The sequence below is a fragment of the Oxyura jamaicensis genome, chromosome 7 (assembly GCF_011077185.1).
Source record: "Oxyura jamaicensis isolate SHBP4307 breed ruddy duck chromosome 7, BPBGC_Ojam_1.0, whole genome shotgun sequence".
Lineage (NCBI taxonomy): Eukaryota > Metazoa > Chordata > Aves > Anseriformes > Anatidae > Oxyura > Oxyura jamaicensis.
The window spans coordinates 21964917-21985997 of NC_048899.1; the positions used below are offsets into that span (position 1 = coordinate 21964917).

At 34.1% G+C, this 21081-nt stretch overlaps 1 protein-coding gene across 7 annotated transcripts in view; it reads left to right on the top strand.

Annotated features, from left to right (window-relative positions):
* The window catches only part of KCNH7 (potassium voltage-gated channel subfamily H member 7), a 215353-nt gene that overhangs the window by 115029 nt on the left and 79243 nt on the right, over nt 1-21081 (top strand). For 4 of the 7 annotated variants that reach the window (XM_035332400.1, XM_035332401.1, XM_035332402.1 and 1 more), the window contains exons 3-4: nt 8700-8855; nt 17103-17135. In XM_035332400.1, coding sequence (XP_035188291.1) covers nt 8700-8855; nt 17103-17135 — 189 coding nt within the window. The remainder of the gene's footprint in view (nt 1-8699; nt 8856-17102; nt 17136-21081) is intronic. The other 3 variants (XM_035332403.1, XM_035332405.1, XM_035332407.1) reach the window with 1 other exon arrangement.

The following is a 21081-nucleotide window of genomic DNA, read 5'->3' on the forward strand; positions in this document are numbered from 1 at the left end:
AAATCACCCTGGAATGATTCAGTGTGAGAACAGAATCCTTTACTTCTATTTACTTCTATTACTAGACTATTCTAGTCTAATGCATTGGATGAATGAAACTACTGAAACTGAGGTCTGACTTTTTTTCCATTCCGCTTTGTAAGGTTATTCAATTAGTTCTTAAAATAGCTTATGTAGTGTGGGAAAAAAAAAAAAAAAAAAAAAAAAAAAAAAGAGGTTACTTTCACAAATGTCTTAATCTGCACTTTTTCTGCAAGATGGACAATATTCAACAAACCTGAGCTCCCTTTTCTCATGAAGATAATAAAACATTTCTCAGTTGAATGCCCAGAAGTGCATAGCTTCTAATGAGGGTTTAGAAAAGAATAGCTACAGGAAAATAAATAAATAAATAAATAAATAAAAGAGAGAGAAAGAGAAAGAGAGAAAAAAGAAAGAAAAAATGCATCTTCAATTTTAGCATGTACAATTAAATAAATAAATTAGCAAACTAGCTACAAAAATTAGAACCATTATTAGTCAAATAACTTTTTTTTTCTATAATTACTTATATTTAAGGTATATTTCACCTTTAAATCATCAAATAATGCTTGCAAACAGAATCTAAAGCTCTGCAGTTCTTTATTTTTTTGTTACAAAGCCATGAGAGAAAATGTGTCCTAACATTGATTTTCACCTTGAGCTAAACATCTGGTATTTGTTGAGTGCTATGCTTTAAATAAGCTTACTGCAAATGTGAATGAAGAAAGTCAAAGCAACCTATTTTCACTATGAAATCCAGTTGTTTTCAAAACTATTTTAATTATGTGTAATTCAAATGAATTAATGTAATCCCTACCCCTATGACATTTCCTAATTAAAAATTATCTATCTAGACACATACTGAAGAATGAATGGAAATGACTTAAACTGTGAGTTAAAGTGATACGTAAATGCCTGTGGATACAACAGAACACAGTTTAACAAATCCATTTCCATCATATAGATAAATCATGCTCTGTTATTATTATTCAGGCTAAGATATTATCAATTTTTCATCCACTGCTTCAACTTCAGAAAAGAATCTGATATTTCATCAGTCAGTGGTACTGATCATTCTCAAGTGGTATTGATCTATGTCCAATGACCCTGTACATTGGTCATTTTTTTCATCACATATTGGGATGCTCTGTGCTTTACAGCATTACATTTTAAGTTTTCTCTTGTTGATAGCCATAAAACTGTAGCCTAGAATATTCACTTTTTAGTACCTAACAGAAATCTTTTATTTTAATATGTTCTCAGCAAATGAGTATCACACCAGTTAGCAAACAATGGATTTTATATTTACCATTAATCCTGATATTTTTTTTATGTATTCAGTGAAATGAATAATTAAAAATATTTTCTCTCAAAGGAGTACTTTGCACAATGTATTAAAGAAAAAAAAAACATCACTTTTAAATAGTCTTTTAAAAATGTTAAAAAATTCATTTTGAAAATGTCTAAGTGAAACATTTCAGTTTTTCACAAATAGCACACTCTTGCTTGCACTGTTTCCTCATAAAAAGTTCAGTTATGAAATTCACCAAGTGTGCTATATCCTGCAATCACCACAACTATATTGCAAGTATACGAGCATTCATGCTAAGAAAACAAGACAAAAACCATAAAGGAAGTTGCAGTGAGGAGTGTATCGGTCTCTTTTCTCAAGTGATAGGTGATAGAACGCAAGGAAATGGTCTGAAGTTGCACCAGGCAAGGTTTAGACCAGCAAATTTTCTTCACGGAGAGGATGGTTAAGCATTGGAACAGGCTGCCCAGGGAAGTGGTAGAAAGAAAGGTCAGTTTGAGAGAGGATTCAAGACTGACTTCAGTCTGTTCTCCAGAAATACCCACTCTGGAAAAACTCAAATGTAGTTTTGAGATCAACTAGGCAGAAAGAAAAAAGCCTATCTTACATTTTCTGTGTTAACTGTGGGACTTAAACAAATCTTTACCCTTTCTTCTATAAATAGTTTTCAACATTTTTCACCCTAGGTTCTTTTTGGTCTCTACTTCATGGGCATGAAACATCTCTGTTTATATTTCATTTTACTTTTCTTTACTTGCCATATATTTAATTGTTCTGCATCTTCTGTACATGTTTATGTATGCTTAAATAATAAAGCACTAGGAAACTGTCCTCCCATATAAAATGTGTTCAGCATTACAGTTAATGACCACAGTTCTATCAGTGTAGGTGTAGATATTATAATTAGAAGGTTAGCATTAATTGTGCCAATGCAGTAATATAAGAAATGCTGGAGCAAGGAGTTGAATACCATTTATCTAGCTATTGAATTATATTATAAATGCGATTACAGGGAGAGAAAATGAGATTTATTCCAATTGTGTATGAACTTGTCCACAGACTCCAGAGGCTGTTTGTTAGTTTAAAAATTATTCCCTCATCTCTAAACACTATGAGTTAATATCTTACAAAACCTATGTCAGTACATTAATCATATCTTAGTATCAGCAACCATTTCAGTGATGGAATACCTATTGATATGAAGGGTGGAGTGACATGTCAAAGGAAACAGGTCCCACTTAATCACTGAAATCTCACTAATAAATATCAGCTGAATGCACTCTGCCTCGTCTCTACCCATCCTCTTTAAAAACAGCTATTAAATTGAAGAGGGGTACAATACATTTCAACCTGCCATCTATTTTTAGTTGCTACTCTGCAATAAATCTAAGTCAGTCATAAAGATACATCTGCAGTATGTTTAATGGGAAGCTTGTGAATTCCTCATTCTTGCCACACAAGTAGCTCATTTTCAGTCAGATGGAACTGGAAAAGGCTGACGTAACACAATAGCTCAGAAGATACAATTAAAAAATTAAGCGGATTGTACAACCTATTACACAAACTTCTGTGTGGAAATACACTAGACACAATTTAATAGCATAGGGCTGGTATCAACAAATTCAATTGTGAAAAGTGAATTTAGAGTATCTTTGTGTTACCCTTATTATCTTCATTCATTTTTGATGCAGCTTTGGATAAGACATTTGTTTTTATTATTCAGTCCCACCACTTTAAATAAAAAGTAAAATAATACCTGTACAATTTGAAGAGCAGCAACAGGCAACATCTGCAATTCAGTATGGGTTTCCTAGAATAGATGCTCTTTATGGCTACAAATATTACCATTTTTAGCATTAGCATCAAGTTTCTTCTATGTCTCATGTGGGCAACTACATAAAAAATGCAGGGAGAGGGAGGGGTGGATATCCAAGGGTGACTCCTTCTGTTAGAGCCAAAATTTTGACACAGGTTCTTTAGACCTCAGATGTCTCCAAAGGTCTGAATAAATAATATCAAGTGCAAACATACAAAGAGTTGCAGGTAAAAACAGGCAAAAATATTTGTCTGAAGTTTATTTCATGGAATTGTTACTGAACTGAGCAAGTATCTATGTGGTATCCATCTCCAGTGATCTGATTCTACACCACAAAGGGCTGGGCAATTTTCTGAGGGCACATTCAGTCACTCTTCCACTCATTTTTAATATACAAACAGGCAGACTACGTAGTGAAGATCTGTTAATAAATAGTTATAATTGATACAGAAACAGGCTTGCAAAGGCATTTGAAGCACTTTAACATAAAATCTAGTGAAATTTGTTTAGATCACTAGGTTCAGCATAACACTACAAGAATAATGTACTTGGTCTCATTTGAGAAAGGTAGTAAACCTTTCCAGTAAATACTCTGAAAGTAAGATTGCCCACTATGTGTGGCATTTTTCCTGGCTTGTGCTTGAATAGAAACACAAAGAAATAAATTTTCAGCCTGTGATTGGTCAAGGTAAGCCCACACATCGTTCCTTAATATTTGACAAATTGGCTTTCACTTAAATATTCTAGATTTTAAAAGGCTGGACAGGTATTGCCCTGAACCTGAATAAACAGAGAAGATAACTTTTCAATACAAATCACAATCTGGAAGTAGGAAGAGAAGCTCTCTTGTTTCTGTAGAGGGAGTGTAATGGAGGGAAGACGACACTGGCTTTGGGGAATTAAGTTAATAGAGAGCCACATCTTGGCTTCTTGCCCCAAAGACAATGACTACATGAAGGACAGGCAAAACCAACAGAAGTTCTTCTGATATTCCACACTAACTCTCCCCCAGATGATCTCTCTTTCTTTTCTCCAAAGTGCTTATTAATATTGTGCAATCCCTATCATCCATGCTATAAGGAAAGGACTCAAGACTAAGGCTGTGAATAACAGAGAACTAAGTACAACTGGTTACATGGTGTTCTTTATTTTTATGGAAGTCAGCCCTTTCTTAAAGGGAATATAGCATTTCTACTACAACTGATAGTTTAAGAAATTAAATTGTAAGATATAGGCTCTACATTTGTAATTGATATTTTCAAAGTTTCTGCCTTTGAGAAAAGCATTTATTTTGATAACAAAACGTGAGATCATACTGGGGGGAAGTAGAGAGTAGTTATTTCTGAAATAAACATGCTGATTATTTCATAAAAAATACAAAGAATATCCAGCTTCCTTCACCTGTCCCTATCATAAAATTGTCACATTGCAAAATTCTTACAAGATTTTATGCAAGATTCACCCATGTTTTTCATTTAGATCTGCCTTTAAACAAATAACAGGACTGTCTAGCTCTGGAAATATGCACAGTATCTCTGCCTCTAATTTTTAACTGTCTTTGATCCTGTTTCTTAGTAGACAAGCTGTTGTCGACTCTCTCTGTTCTGCTTTGATGTATTCCTTCTCACCTTCAATTTTCTCACCTTCTCACCTTCAAATTTAAATGAGAAGTACCTACAGATTGTATGGCTAACTACATTGGACTACATGTAGTTTGCAGCAGTAAAACATTATCATATGTCTAGCAAACTCTTGTATGAGGTCAGCTCATCCAGAAATACATATACGTACATAGAGAACATACTCAACATCTTTCTTTTCATAGCCTTTCTCAATTGTCCACATCAGCTTCAGAAACAAACGAACAAAAGAAAACCAACTGAGAAGTTATAAATAAAAGTTATAAGGGTGCCAAGTGGTTCCAAAACACATTGGAACCAGCCTTGGCTACAGTGAAAGCAGTCCTCAAATTCACACTGAAGTGGGGGAGTCCTTTTTTTTTTTTTTTTTTTTTTTTTTTTTTTTTTTTTTTTTTTTTTTCGGGTGGGGGGTGTGGTGGGGGAATGCAGTTAGGAACTGTCAGACTCATTTTGTAAAACAAGGCTTTAGAGTTATCCTGCAGAACCATGACAGATTTCCAAGGGTGCTGGCTATGTGAAACATGGGTCTTCTGCAGAATTAGGACAATCCCCTAAATGGCACAGTGTCTCATTTTTCCAAGATCCTCTGAACTTGGCATATGTAATGGCCTGTCAAAACATTGTTCCTGGGAAGGCTGAATCATAACACTTGTTCAGGATGGGTCATTTTTCAAACTTTGCATGTCACAATTTTGCATATAAGAATGCAGGCCCTTCTAATTTGGAATGCCTTCACTGTTGTATTTTTGTATTGTACTCTCCCAAATGCTTATAATGGGAGCTATTATAATTTAAATAAATGACTGCAGTTGTATATAGAAGATGCATCCTGATACAAATCTGTCCTAAAATGCTCTATAGAAAACCACTGGAAAGGTACATAGACTTTATGAGCCAGATTAATTGATTTGATGTGCCTGCTTTGTACTGCTTCTGTGAAGCAAATCAACTTTAAACACTAAGCAGTCAGATACTTAAATGGACTTGGCTTCACCAGGATTGCTCAAATAATGCAATATATCCTTGTATAAATCTAACATATCTTATATCCTTGTTTTTTAAATATATATTGTTGCTGATGTTTGTTTTATAACAGCCCCTGTCTGGTCTTGTGAAATCATAGCACTGAATTTGGAACCATGTCCACACAAAATATAGGGAAGAAGAACCTTCTCTTCACAAATTGTATCATCACCTCCAATGATGATGTCAAGTCAGTACAACAGGAATATTTCATGATTACTTATCAATGGTAGTCTTCAGAAAATCCAGAAATATTGCTGGATATTGAATGTATTGATTAAAGGTATAATATTCATTATTCTGATCATATTATCTACTTGCCCTGTGCCAGTAGATGAGAAATGCAAATTTCAGAAATTTCATTATAATTTTTATTGCTTATCAGAAGCCTTTCCTACCCTTGAAATAATTTAGTATAGAGACAAAACAGAGTAAACATGGTCAGTGTAATTCAGAATTATTGAAAGGAGAGTGTAAATGCAGAATAAGATTGTTTATAAACAGGCCACTTCTTAATATTTATTGTCATCAAATCCAACTACTCGAAGCAATAATCTTTCCCTATATCTAACTCTTATATTTCAATCGTTAAGGTTTTCCTTGTTATTTTACATTCCCTTATTGCCATTTCAATAGCAAGTGACATTAATAAGTGTATAGGAGATAATCACTTCAGTACTACAGACAAAAACTAACAGCCACTATGACAGGCACTGTATTTTGCCCAAGTTGTGGAATTCCAATTCCAATCATTCACACAAAATAAATATTCCATGTCACTTAAAAAGCCTAAGTGTCTTGGAAAAACTTTAGCCTAATGAGCTACATTGGACTCACTGGCCTGCTGGTGCAATTGGTATTCAAAGAAACTATGCTGAACTGTACCAGATATACACCCTTCCCATTCTTTGTGCCCAAAACGTTTTTACATACAGCTGTGATTTTAACCCTGTGCTCTTTTTGTCATGTTCTTACCCTGTGGGCTGTTAAACAGCTTCTGTATCTGTCCAGAGATGCAAATCCCTACGTCCACTCCAAATGAAATTTGTAAATGCTTGAGCGCAGAATGTTCTACATAAATGGGAGATACTGTCATTACTTAGCACTGCAGGAAGCATTTCAAAAGCTGAAACATCCTTGCCTTCAAAAGGCAGGCAAGCTTTTAAAGAAGTGTGTGGGTTAGTCTCATCCTTGTTTGCAAAAATTAATCAACATTTCAACCAGTGGAGTTCAGTGTTCTTAAAATCCGTGCACTCCTCAGCCTATCCCCACATCCAGCCCTTTGTTTGTGTCAGGGTTGTTGTGTCGGGGGGTATCTGCTCAACCTATAAATCTGTGAGTCAAAGCACAATCCACATCATGAATTCTTTTTCTTTTTTTAAACATAAGTTAGCTTTTCATTCCAAGTGATTAAATAAATATCGTTTTGACTGCTTAAACTCAATATGTATTTTTATCAATTAGCTGAAAACACAAAGATTATTTCGAAATTCTCTTCAGACCCTCTATGTTGCAATGCTTGGCCTGCAGCACTTCTATTTTTAGCTCTGAAGGAACGGTCTTAAATTGCCTATTTTCTGTTTACTAAAGACATTGAGCTTGTTGCCATGGAAACTGTGGCAAGTGCCACAGCTTAACTGTTTTATTAAATGGATTGAAGGCACAGCTGCAAAACTTGAAAGGCCAGCATGTCAATTTTATACACAGCTCAAACTGCTATACATTCCACATTATAGCAAGTGTTACATTAAATATGAGGAGCCAGAATCCAATCCCGGCTATAATCATATAAATCTTTGTTATCTCTCTTCACTATCAAAAAATAATAAATAAATAAATAAATAAATAAATAAATAAATAAATAATAAATTATGTGTAACCTAGATCAGGATCTGTTTTTGTCAAACTGCACTGCCTGTCAAGTTTCAGCAATTACCACATTTGAATGGATAAATTGCAGATGATGTACATTAAACAGGTCCCCGTTTATCACAGAAAGACACCACTCACAGTTGTGTTTGCATGAAGCTTTTAGCACATTATCGTATTGCTTACAGCAATCACATTTTTGGAACCACTATATTCTGTTAGTATAAGAAGGAATTGAATCAAAACTAATGACCTTGTCAAATGAAACTTCTATAAAAAGTTACACTGGAAGAATTAACACAAAACATTTTTTAAATCTTTAATTAGGCATTTGAACAAGAACACCCTGAGTACTAGAGGTGTTAAGAAATTACACCTTCTGTTCATTTCAGTACATGGTATGCTCCATATTTATCAAAGGAGGGTACTTTTTAAATCATGCTCTAACTTGTATATAACACTTAAGTCAATTACTACTAAAAATTATTGAAAATTATTACCTTTTTTTTTTTTTGTGATAGAATATAAAACCCTGTAGGATCAGGTTGGTAACAAATATAATTGTTAACTCAAACCTAAACAACATTATACAGCCCCCAAAAGACTGAGAGCTAAAATAAGAATAGTGATATATTTACACCCATAAATATTTAATGAATGATTCAGCCTGTTGTAAGAGAACCAAAAGCTCAAAGAATGTTTGACATTTAGAAGAATGGGGTTCTGCTTTCTTCACTAGGGTTGTGTTTGGAATGGTGTTTGCATTGCTACTTTTGACATTTTAAATACGAGGTTTTTTGAAGAGGTAATAATCTGATAAATTATTGACAGATGTATTTCTTTCTGTGAAAATGCTCCTGTTTAAACTAAATAATACTATGTTTGGTGTTCAATCATTAAATTCAAAGAAATATTCTTCACTATCTGTTGGTGTAACTAGAATTACTGGAATGAAAAATAATTAAGTTTCCTTTCATTTATACATTTCTTTCTTTCTTTTTTTTTTCTCCATCTGCAGGATCTACCTTCATCTGCAACACCCACATAATTCCAGTGAAAAATCAAGAGGGAGTAGCAATGATGTTTATTATTAATTTTGAGTATGTAACAGATGAAGAGAACGTTGCATCTCCTGAGAAGTGCAACCCAATATTGCCATCCAAACTTGTAAATCGTAAGTTACTCATTGAAAGTTCTCTGCTTATCTATACTCTTAGCATAGAGAATAATTAACTTGAGCAATACCAAAAACAAAACAAAACAAAACAAAACAAAAAAAGATGCAGTCACCATTGCCTGACTCATTTAAAATAGAATTCAAGACAATAGGAAATAAAATTTAGCAAACCTGTTATAAAGTTAGCAAGATAATCCATCAGATCTTTGGTAGTACAAACAAAATTGATCTTATGTGTAGTGCTAGAAAATAAAAATTCATTAAAAGGAAAACATTTCACAGAAGTGCATTATGATATAGACAAAATATTTCACCTTGACCTATTTTAAAAGGAATATTTCTATTTTCCTTTCCAATTATAAAAAAAAAAAAAAAAAAAAAAAAGTTTGCAGAAGGTTTGATTAACTTTGATTCTCTGATTTATAAATATAAGTAATATATATATATATAGCTGAAGCAAAATTAAACATCTTGATTTTATCAAATTGAATTATTTGGATTGGCTTGAAGGATGTGGGTTTCCTTGGATATACAGGAAATGCTTTTGTTTTCATTCCATTTGTAAGTATTGTTAAAGTCAGAAATCCTTCCACAAAACAAAAGTCCTCTTCTTATGCAGTTAGACTGTTTAGCTTTCTGTATATATATGCGGAATGTGTACTTTTTTTGCCGACCTTCACTCTGTGCAGCAACAGGACATGATCTTCTCTGCTTTGCATCTCCACTCACATACTCTGCTCTTACTCCAAAATTCCCGGAACGCATCCCCATTTGTCTAAGCTCTTAGTAAAGCACAGCATGATCTAACAGTGACTGTTAACGCTCTCCCCAGAGCCTGGTTGGCAAATACAACAGTTGGAAAATGCCTTTTCACACTCTAATAATCTTTAATGTTAGTATGATAAAGGGACCTGGAACCTAAATTTTCTGATAGTCAAATCAACACTTCAGCTTTCTCTAGATAGGAGACAAAAACAATCTTCACTGCAGGAACTGAGGGGAAAACTTTCCCAATGTAAGCACTAGGCACTACCTTAAGTGATGACATGCTGCTATTAGTTCAGTTATGTTGAGGAGATTGTGAGAAGCAGGGCTGTAGCACTGCATAACAGCATTACTAAGTTCCTTTCAATTAAAGCGGTGTCTGCCATTCTTCATAATCTAGACTTTCTGCAGTGTATCCTCTGGACAAAATGCACGAGATCTCATTCAAAGCTCTGTGACTGTCAAAAAAAATACATAAATTCCCCCTCCCCAAAATATTGCTGAATAATTCACATTTTTAAAAGATTGTGGTATACTTCTGTAATTAATGGTGATGGCCTATAAATTTCATTCACTATGGAGAAAGAGTTCTGACCAAATCAATCCATATGGGCCAAAGTTACCAGTTACATCTGTTTAACTCTACAGTGGCAGTAGATGTAAAACTATGAAAAGTAACTACTGCTTCAACCTAGCAGACTGCCAATAATTATTGTTTGTGAAATATCACAAGCTTTTAGGAAAGGCTTTTTTTAATATTCTTCATAATACATATTTTAAATCTTTTATACTTCCTTTCTGTATTCTGTTATTTTTAAATGGTCGTTTTTTTCTTCATATCTCAAGAAAACATTTTATTTTTCCAGTAATTTTATGGTAAAAATACAATTAGGGGGTACCAGAAGAAATAATCAAATTCCATCAGAAAAAAAAAAAAAAATATATATATATATATATATATGCATATACATATACATATATATGTATATAAAACTTACTTTAAGTAAACCCCACTCATATTCTGTTTCTATTTCAGGTTGCCATGATTTTGTGCATTTTCAACACTTCTGCTTTTAAATACAATTTTGTAATACAAATAATGTGGTACTATTTACAAAAATAATGCAACATACCAATTGGGAAAAGAAAACAAACAAACAAACAAACAAACAAAAACACTTAGTCAAGACATTCTCCTCTTGTCCTCTTGTTTTACAGTAGTTACGCCTGACATGCACAAGGAATTTCCTTGCTGAGTTCTTTAAAAATGCATAGTTGGTGCTCCAAGTGCAATACACAATTGAGAAAATTCAAGGTTTAAAAGGAGGGAAAAAAGGTGCCTCAAATCATTTTCCAGCTAGTGGGTTCAGCCAGATGCCAGAAGCTGCCATAAATTAGAGCAGGCACATGGCTGCTCTTCCACCTAGTTGTTGTGGTCTCAGAGCAGACTGTTATGTGGGCAGAATGGTGACACAATATGCTACATAGCCAAAAATTCTTCTTGGCTGATAGGATTTTCAAGAGGCCAATCTGTGCAAGTTATCCAGAAAAACCTGGAGATGAGTACAGGCCAATGGGAGATTTGAATTAAAACAAACAAACACAAAACCTTGAAATATAGAAAATACAAGAGACAGACCAATGAGGCAATACAAGGAGTCACAAAAAAGGTGGATAATTTCCTAGTAAAAACATCTTTTATTTTCTTTCCTTTTCCTTTTTTTTTTTTTTTTTCAATTCAGTTGTGTTCCCACCAGATTCTAGGATGAAGTTCATATTTCATCTTACTCTACTTAGAACATACAACTTCAGGTAAAGCAGGTGATCTGTTCTCCCCGCCCCCCCCACCCCCGCCCGCCCCGCCCCCCCCCCCCCCCCCCCCCCCCCCCCCCCCCCCAAGGAAACAAAATCCCTTCAAATCCAACAACCAATTTAGAGAATAAAAATAGAAAAGGAACCAGCCATATAACAAGTGCAATGCATCTCTGACAAACAACCAAGATAAGCAACAGCTAATGACAAAAGACAAAAGATTTCAGATTGCATTAGCATCTACCACCCAGAAGGACACAGATCATGAAAGATTTCTTTCCAGAGCTCGTTGATTGAATTTTCTCATATTAGAGTGTCTTTTCAACATAAGAGACACTAAAAATGACTAAGTCAGATTGCAGGAGAGAAGAACTAAGAAGTGTACGGGAAACAAAAAAATCACAGTTATTTTCCTGACCTTAGAAAATAAGATAATTCTTTCATGCTGCCATTCTTCCTGTAATTGATTTATTAAGAGTTGACATCAAATTTATCAAGTGCAACTTTGAAAACTTTTCCTTTTTCTAAAAGCATCTATCCTGCCAGCCGCAGCCAACCATTTTGAACAAGACCACTTATCACAGTGCTCCTCCTGCTGAAATCTGATACATTCTAAGAAAAAGCATTTCATGCTATATACACAGTTCATTTTGGTTTTGAAGGTTGGTACACAGAAAAGAAGGATTGCAGTTTGTTAAAGTGTTCTGTGAACAAATTAAAGACCAATGGAAGGCAGCTGACATTTCCTAGACTGAGCGCAGAAGCTGTGTTTAGTCCTGGATGGGCAGAAAATTGAAAATTTACCAGCTGAATACTGACAAATATTTTAAACAATGTTCACAAATTATTTGGGACTGGGATCCTATCTTTTGTTTTGTGCCAGTCTGATGGCTAACAGAGCTAAATTCTGCTTCACCATTGGGCCTGGCAGATTATGATTGATTATTTTTTCAAAAGTACACTAAATTGCCAGGAGTTTGATGACCACATCTAGTATAAATAGAATCCTTTCTACTCTGGTGCTCAAGAGCTCCTATCTCATATGCAGCAAAAAGCTGAATAGCTTTTTTTTTAATGTGAAAAGTGAAGATATTGGTTTCACAACCGCAAAGAAAAAATCCTTTCAGCTGATCCTTTTATTCCCTTTATTCTTCCTTGCAAGAATTTATCATCAGTTCTCAATGATAGTCTGACCAGTGTTTGTATAATGAAATAGCTAAATTTTGAAGAAACCTGGCATGCCAGTATTCACAGCCAACTGATTTTTCAATGTTCTGTTTTGCTGCTTCTGCATTTTGCCACAGTTCTACTTTTCAATGCATGCTATTTCACTAATAAAACAAAGGAAGTTTTTCTTCATACATTTCCTTCTGGAAAAAAAAAAAAAAAAAAAAAAAAAAAAAAAGTCATATCTTTTTGTTTAAACTTCTAACCAATTAATGCTCTATCGGAGCAGTAAGGAAATTTATTCTGTCAGCACTTAAATGCGTAACTGAACAACATCCTTCTTTCCAGTGAGGGTGTTTCTGCACAATGTGCAGTTAAGGGGAGACACAGAAACTGATTTCTGCTATCGATGTCCATTCATCATCCAATTATTCTAATATTTGCCTCATTTGCAGATATGAGAATTCTATTGATTCTTACTTCACAAATTTAATGAGTTTGTTTGCTTTTTGTTTTCTTTTTCTTAGAACATGTGAACGTTTTATAATTCCAGAAATTAACTTCTGTAACCAAACAGAGAGACACTTCATAACTTTATCCCACCTCACTATTTTTGTGAAATGCTTGAAGACATAAATACCTTCTTGTTAGGTGACAGTATATTTGTTTAGCATATTAGATTAAAATCAACATTTTGAGCTACATAGGCCCTAAAAAAATGGTTTTATTCATATTGTAATAGTTAGTGTTTATGGGCTGTTCTCTGCCACAACTGATAAGCTAACATTTGCCTGATTGTCACTACAATGGTAAGAAATGAATCCCAAAATTGTTGGTCATAAATTTTCATGAATCAAATCATTTGCCAAAGTTATTTTCAACTCCTACTGAAATAATTAGGTAGGATATTTAGCAAGACATTTCTAGAAAAAGAGAACCTGTTCTTGTTAGATTCACTGTTTAAAAGAAAAACAGTCCTTTCTGTAGGTATTCGAGAATGGACTAATTCAAGAAGATATATGATTTTATACCAGTTTAGCAAAAAGCCTGTGTGAACACTTACATTATCATTTAAGTCTACTAGTACGAGTTGATAACCAAAATAGTCCCAAAATGAGATAAGAATTCCTGTAAAGCGTGTTGTACAGACTTCATTAAACTATTTTTTCAATAAAGTGTTAAGCTAGGATAGCTTTTGCATATGAATGTTGCTTTTAAATCATCCATTGAGGAAAGGGAATCTAAGTGTCCAATTTTATTCCCAAATCTGTCAAACATTCCAGTCTGGCATGCTCTTATACTCCATCAATATGATCATGAATTTTTACAGAAATTTAAGGAGCCAGTGGCATGAATTAATATTTGCTCCTGGCATTTGATTCTGTTCTTCACAGCTGGGGAATACTTTGTGTCTGTAAAGCTAGTCTAGTAACTGCAAAAGATCAAAATCAATCATGACACAGAATGGACACAGAGAAAATCTCCAGCCATTTCCCACTGACAGCATGCCATAGATCTGAGGGCTGACTTCAATATGAAGAATGTAACTGTAATTTTTCTACTGAGTAGACCCTTTGTGGGACTGTAATGTACACACATGCACAAGATGAGAAAAAACTCTCAGAACCCTAGTTCTGAGTTGTTTTCGTTCTCTGCCCCACCTAGAGCACAGTTTTTCTAATGACTTGTAAGCATTTTTTCTAACATTTACTCCAGACCTTTCTAAAAGAAAACTTCCTTCTAATACATAGGTTAAAATAGCCACAGTCAGATAAGATAAATGAATAAAACTTGTGTGAAATTAGCTTCCAAACATTTTGACTAGTTTGAAGTACTAACGTAAAAGCAAATATTGGTTCCCCAATACATTGCTCATTACCTCATGGGAGAAAGCCCAGAAAGTTATTTGATTAAGCAAATAATTGCATTCTGCCAAGGATGGTTATTTGTGGATTCCTATCATTTTATCCCTTCAAAATCTATAAGCCTATTAAACACACCCTGGAATAATTTCTTGTGTTTCTTCCGCTTATGCAAATGAGAGGATCTGTAATACATCCAGTCAATGCCTACTTTTTGGATAAAGTCCAAACAAAATGAAAAGGTTAATAACATTCTAAAAACAGCTTAAAACATTATTAGTAGTGATTAGTAAAACTTCCCAAACAATGAGATCCTTAACAGTGCTTAAACTTGACAAAGTTTGTCTCTGTTCTGGTCCTAGCAACAGAGATACATGTCAGGAAGGATGCTCACTGCAGTCACTGAAAATACAAATTAAACAAGCACAACTGAAATTCAGATCGGCCCTTTTCTTTAAGTAAAAGAATTAATTCAAAAACAGATTTTTTCTCTATGCAGAACACTGCTGCATGAGTAAGCATAGCAATTTATTGAGTTAAGCATATATTTTTTCTAAACATATTTGGAAAACAAAATTGTCATGAAATATTGTATACTGTCTGATGCATAGGCACTTACCACATCAAACATGACATGTATAAGCAATAGTAACCCCCTGACTTTGCCCAAAATGTGATGAGAAATGTGTCTAGGGTCTTATTTTAACTACAACAATGGGAGCAAATTCATCAAAAGTGAGGGCTAGTCAAGAAAAACTGTGCCCAGGAGGACAAAGGTTTCTATCTAGCCAACCAGCAGCATAACTCTGACAACCCAATGTCAATATGTGTATTTGTCTCCAAGGTAAATTACAGGGAATGTTAGGTGAACTGAGGCAGTGTGGAACACTTAGCAAAGGAATATAACCAAACAGCTATCAGCTGTAAAGAACAGAAGGACCTTTGGTACTTTCACCTTCAGAGTACTCCACAAATACCTAATTAACAGAATGCCCGTTAAGATAAATAAACTGTATTAAGTCTTGTTTTACGGACAGAGAAATACAAGTGCAGTGGCTAAATTTTCTTTCTTCATAGTGGTTATTTTGGGGATTCAGACTAGAAAGGAAGGCTCACTGTATTCTAGTCCCTGTAATTAGCTGTTTGCATTACAGCCTCTCCCAGCTAGGATCACAGCCCTATTGCGCTGTATCTTACACAAACATTCAATAAAAGCAGGCAATCTCTGCTTAAAGAGATTACAAACCAAACAGAGAGAATGACACAGCTTCAGTGGAGGTGACTTGTGCAGCCTGGATGACAGGAAAAGGAACACAAACTGACAATAAACAGACTGTGCAGAGACCCTACAAATTTTCCTTTTGCTATTTAAATAGATAAGTATGAGAAGTGAGCATGAAAAGTATTCCTGGCTTAAACTAGATCCAGGAGGACTCTTCCAGTCCTATATTTTTAGCAGATCTCTTGTTTGTTCTTTTCAAGGACATTGAAAACAGGTGGGTTCTGTGAGATAACTTGAAGGCCAGGATAATGATTTTGCAAAATCATCCCAAGTTATAATACATACCCTCAAGAAAGTATAAAGGTAGTCAGTTTTGTATCATTCTCTGATGGAATAACTCAATTAAGACATATTTCTCTATTATTCATAATAAGAATTAGTACAGAGAACTTAACACATCTAGGCACTTTGTTAAATTGAATTAGATAGTTTAATCTTGAAGAGAGAAATTAACTTTTATCAGCATATCTCAAGCTTAGACTAAAAGGACTACTAGATAGAAAAAAAAAAAAAAAAAGGTTTAAATGAATTTGAGAAGCTGTCAGATGGAATATAGCCATAAGGAATATGTTCTGTTATTGAAGTGATTCAACATGGAGGAGATGATATTTTTAGGTAAGCAAACAAAATAAATCTATAGATAAAACTGAGGTGCTTTACAAACGTCATGTCTTATTTCTCATGCATAGAATCCTATCGTGATTACTTGACTCTATTAATGAGCACAGTACACAGGCAAGCTCGGCATTTCAAAGACCTGAAAACAATTGGCAGAGACATGAGACATGTAGTTAGAGGAGTTCATCCCATTAAGAGATGAAATAAGTGAGACCTGCCAGGGATATGAAACTTCTCTGAGGTCACACTCTGAACAAGATTCAGTGAATAAAGCCTATTATCCCTAAGGAGATTTTAAATTATTCAACTTTTTAGTAAGTTTCTTCTAAACAAAACAGGCATTTCCTAGCAAAGATATGCTCCCTAAGAAATTAGAAGATGTTCTGTTTCATGAGAAATAGCACGTTGCTTTGGATACATCTACTTTAGTTTTTGGTCTGTATTAGCCAACCTTAAAACTTGGTAATTGGAAATATATAATGATCTATATTACAAAACTGAGTAATTATCCAAGTACTTCTTTATGGAGTAGTTCTTAAATTTTCCAAATAAAAAGGCAATGTACTTTTACTTCTGCAGATTACCTATATTGAATGTGAATTCAAGATACTTGAGTTTGCTTGTAAAATGTGTGGAAATTTGATATTCAACCTTCTTATTTTAATAGTCTGTTTACTTTTTGAACCTGTCTCTTTTAAAGCTAAAGCTTTTTGTAAATCTAGTTTAATTGTATTTCAGATGGTAACAACCTTTCGAGTGGCTCTTCTTCAGGTAAATCTATCTTCTAAAATTCTATCTACTAAAGCCCTTTTATTGCTTTGTTCTGTTTCTACTACTTCAAGATCTCATTACATTTTACATAATTCTACAAGAGTGCAAGTTAAAATGTGGCTCTTGCTCCCACTCTCTGAATACTTATTTCTGCAAAACTATGGATATAACAGCTAAACTATTAAATTTAGTATAATTATATGAGATATAAAATTCAAATGTAGTGATACTTTTCAGCTTATTACCACTGATTGAATTTTTTTTATACTCTGAATACAAGAACTTTCAATGTATGAGACAAAAAACGTTGTAGGATTTGGAAGTGGTATATAAATTCACTGTTAAAACAAGAGAACTTCTTCAGGCTTCCTGTCTCAGACAAAAACATTATCTATTCTACGAAGTCTGGTAACTGACGTGATAAAGGGTTGAGACTTTTTTGAGAACTTTATTTAATACATGAAATGAATTCTTTCTTCCAGATACCAAAACCCACCATATTCTCACAGCAAGACAGCAAAATACAATGTGCTAGTTGAATTAATTCTTTGCATACAATAGCTAGTGTGATGCTTGCTATTTTGTTTCTTTATAGTTATTTACTTTTCTCTTCATTTCCACTTTTAACTATGTCTAAGAAATAAAAATGCAAGAAGTAAAATCTCTGAGAGGCCCAAAATTTTATTTTTATATGGCTTTTTTCACAAAACCTCTGTAACACCTATACCTATAAGCTTAACATTGAGATGAATAAAATCTGCTTGTGTGTGGTCAGAAACTTCATTCGTTTCCCATTTTTAGCTTTATCAGCCATGTTTTGATAGGCCATCTCACTGGTCTATTTGTAAGCAGGAGGATCTGGAATCATATTATTCTCTTAGCCGTTCTCAATACTAGTTTTAAGAAGTACAGCCTCAAAACAAAAATATGATATCACCATCACAAAGATAAAATATCTTTCTCACTTACAAGGGAATGTGAAGATTGCTGTTGCTGATACTGATAGAGCTCAAGTGCAACCTTCAATTTTGGAGAAAACTTTAAGAATAATAACTGAAATGCCAAAATTAAAGTAGACCATACCAAAGTATATATATATATAAAAAAAAAGGGGGGGGTCTGCAGTACCTGAGAATTATAAATATAAGCTTCTAAAGTTAATAACTAGATATGCCTCCTTTTTCCTGCCTGAGAAGAAAGAGACTGAAGATTATTTAATGAGCAGAGTAAGAAAATGATCCAGTTATGTATGCTCCTCTACATTTGGGGGAAAAGAACTGGGGAGGAAAAATAAAAAAAAAAAAAAAAAAAAAAAACTACAATAATTGACTCTTTCTGTAATTCTCCTTTCTGTAATTCTCTGTCCTAAGGCCTGCTGAGCCCTTACTGAAAATAAGGCAGCATCACATGCCTTTGTGTTTGCATAAAGTACATTCATGTATCTGCTGCTATTTGCTATTTTAGACATCCAGTGTTTAGGGATTCCACTTCTCAAAAGCAGTTATTTCCTTAAGTCTGTTGCATGAGTTATTAGATGATATTTCCAAGTCTTTGAGCTGAAATTCAATAACTGCCTGTCTGTATTTCTGATAACCTATATCCTGAAACTTCCTTGATTGTTGGCATACAACTATCACAAAATCATTCAACTAAGAGCTGACTAGAGCTCCTTTTGTGAAAGTAATTTTGCTCATAATTGTTTGCGGTAGTTTCAGAATATAAGTATTGTTGAATTAACCCACGCTCTTCAGGATTGTCCAACCTACCTCACCTGCTCTAGTCAAGGAAATCTCTCTCTGTTTGAAATAGGCTGATCTTTGCAGGTATGCGGGTTGTATTCTTTAGACTTGTATACTGAAAGAATATCATTTTTTCCATATTATAGCCAAAGCAGTCATCTAATATGATAAAACTATCCCAGACTTGATTTTTTCAACACTGTACCACAGGTCGCAGGTTATTCCTGAACATGGGCAGCTCAGAGTTTAGTTTGGCTCTTCAGCCTTGGACAAGCTGTACATCACACCAGAAAACAGTTCTGACAGTTTCTACAACTTAATTTATCTTGTGCAAACTTTTTCTGCATTTGAGCTCCTTTGATTTGATTTTGGAAAGTGTAAATCCAGAGAAAGCTGAGAACCTAATAGACGAAATCTAGCTATGGTGCCACTTATTTTCCCTTTCGCTGACTTACCTGAAACCAACTTTTCTACCTCTCTGCATCAGCAAGAAAGTAATAATAATACTAGAAATACTACAAAATCTAGTTTAACCCCTCTTTGAGGCATCATCATGTCCTCCCAGCTGCTATCTGGGGCTACTCTTCTGCAATGCTCAGGGGAGGAAAATGGAAATTCTACGTGCATTTACATGGGCTAAACAGACTTTGTAGCAGCACCTAGCATCTACCAGTAACCTTAAAACCACTGCAGAAATGATAGCAAAAGTAAAGATCTCTCACTTGCAGGTGTTTCTTTGACTTAACTACTGTGTCTAGTTTCCATCACCAGAACTTTAAGTACCATCACTGCAGCAAGGCAATATTCAGGCCAAATATTTTCCTTACTGGTAACAAAATGCCTGCAGAGAACAAATAGAATAATTTGCCTTGCATGTGTACTGGTTTATGAAAGATATTCTTTTTCAGATATGTTTTTTGCTGGAATACACCATTTTCAGAATGAAATTTCTATTCATGGGACAGGGAGTTTGCATCCATAATCGGAGCTGGTAATAAAATCTTTTTGGACCAAGTTTCTTTCTTTTCTTTTTTTTTTTTTTATTTTTTCCTACCACAAAAATCTATATTATGGTATTTAGTGTTTAAAAAGTTCAATTTTTCATTAATGTTAACATTTCTGATTTCAACACTTAAAAAAATCAATAGCCTCGCTTTTGCATATAAGGACAGCTTTTTCCTACACTTTTTTTTTTCACTTAACTATCAAAACATTTTATTTTTTATCAATTTGAAACCTTCATTTCACTTCTAATTCTTTAATATAAAATAACAAACATTTTAAAACCAAAGCAATTTTGAAGATTAAGCTTTTGTTTTAATCTTGAGAACAATAAAAATACACCTTTTCAAAAATACAGTTGAAGTAGAAAGCCTGTATTCCAGCTAGCCCAAAATATAAGAGGAGACACAAGCACTTGTTTAATATATCGAGTTCATCTCATCTTTCTAACATGGAAACAAATATTTTCAAGATATTTTCATTCAGTGCCATTCTTTAGGTCTGATGTTATAGATTATTTGTATTTTCTAAGAATAAGAAGTTTCCTATCTCTCTAAAGACTTCCAATTCCTGGCAGAGAAATCAAGCGATGACAGACTATGACTACAAAAATTTTTATACTTTGAAAATGCTGAAGAAGCTTAAATATTGTAGGTTCCATGAATTCTAAACATCTTCCCCTCTGAGCTCCCAAAATATGAGATAGAATACAAAAGTCTTTCAGAAGGCAAGAACAGTCTATTTGAATTTGCTATTTGGCTTTGGAGATAACTACATCTGCCAACAGTTTAGAAGCATCCTTTCTTATCGGAAAAGTATTTTTGACCAAGCTCTACTATTTAGAAAGTCTGAGGGTTAGCTGGGCTGGCACAGAGAATAAGTACAACCAGCAGATTAAGTCAGTTGCAAATTACTTATTTAGTGAAGCAAGGTTTGAAAAGAGAAGGTGGAAGCCTGGAACTGTGACTCAGACTCAACAGCTTTCTTCAGTTGCTTTTAGCAAGCCACAATTATACAAATCTCTTACTCAGCATTAAGAAGAACTTGGCAAACTAGTTTGCAACTTCAATAATACAGAAGAATTTACATCTCAAAAACCTTTTTCTCTTATAAGCTAAGATAAATACGCTCTGACATCATACCTACAGAGTTCAGGTGTTGTCCACTTTCAAACAAAATATTTTAATCTATACACAGTATGCCAG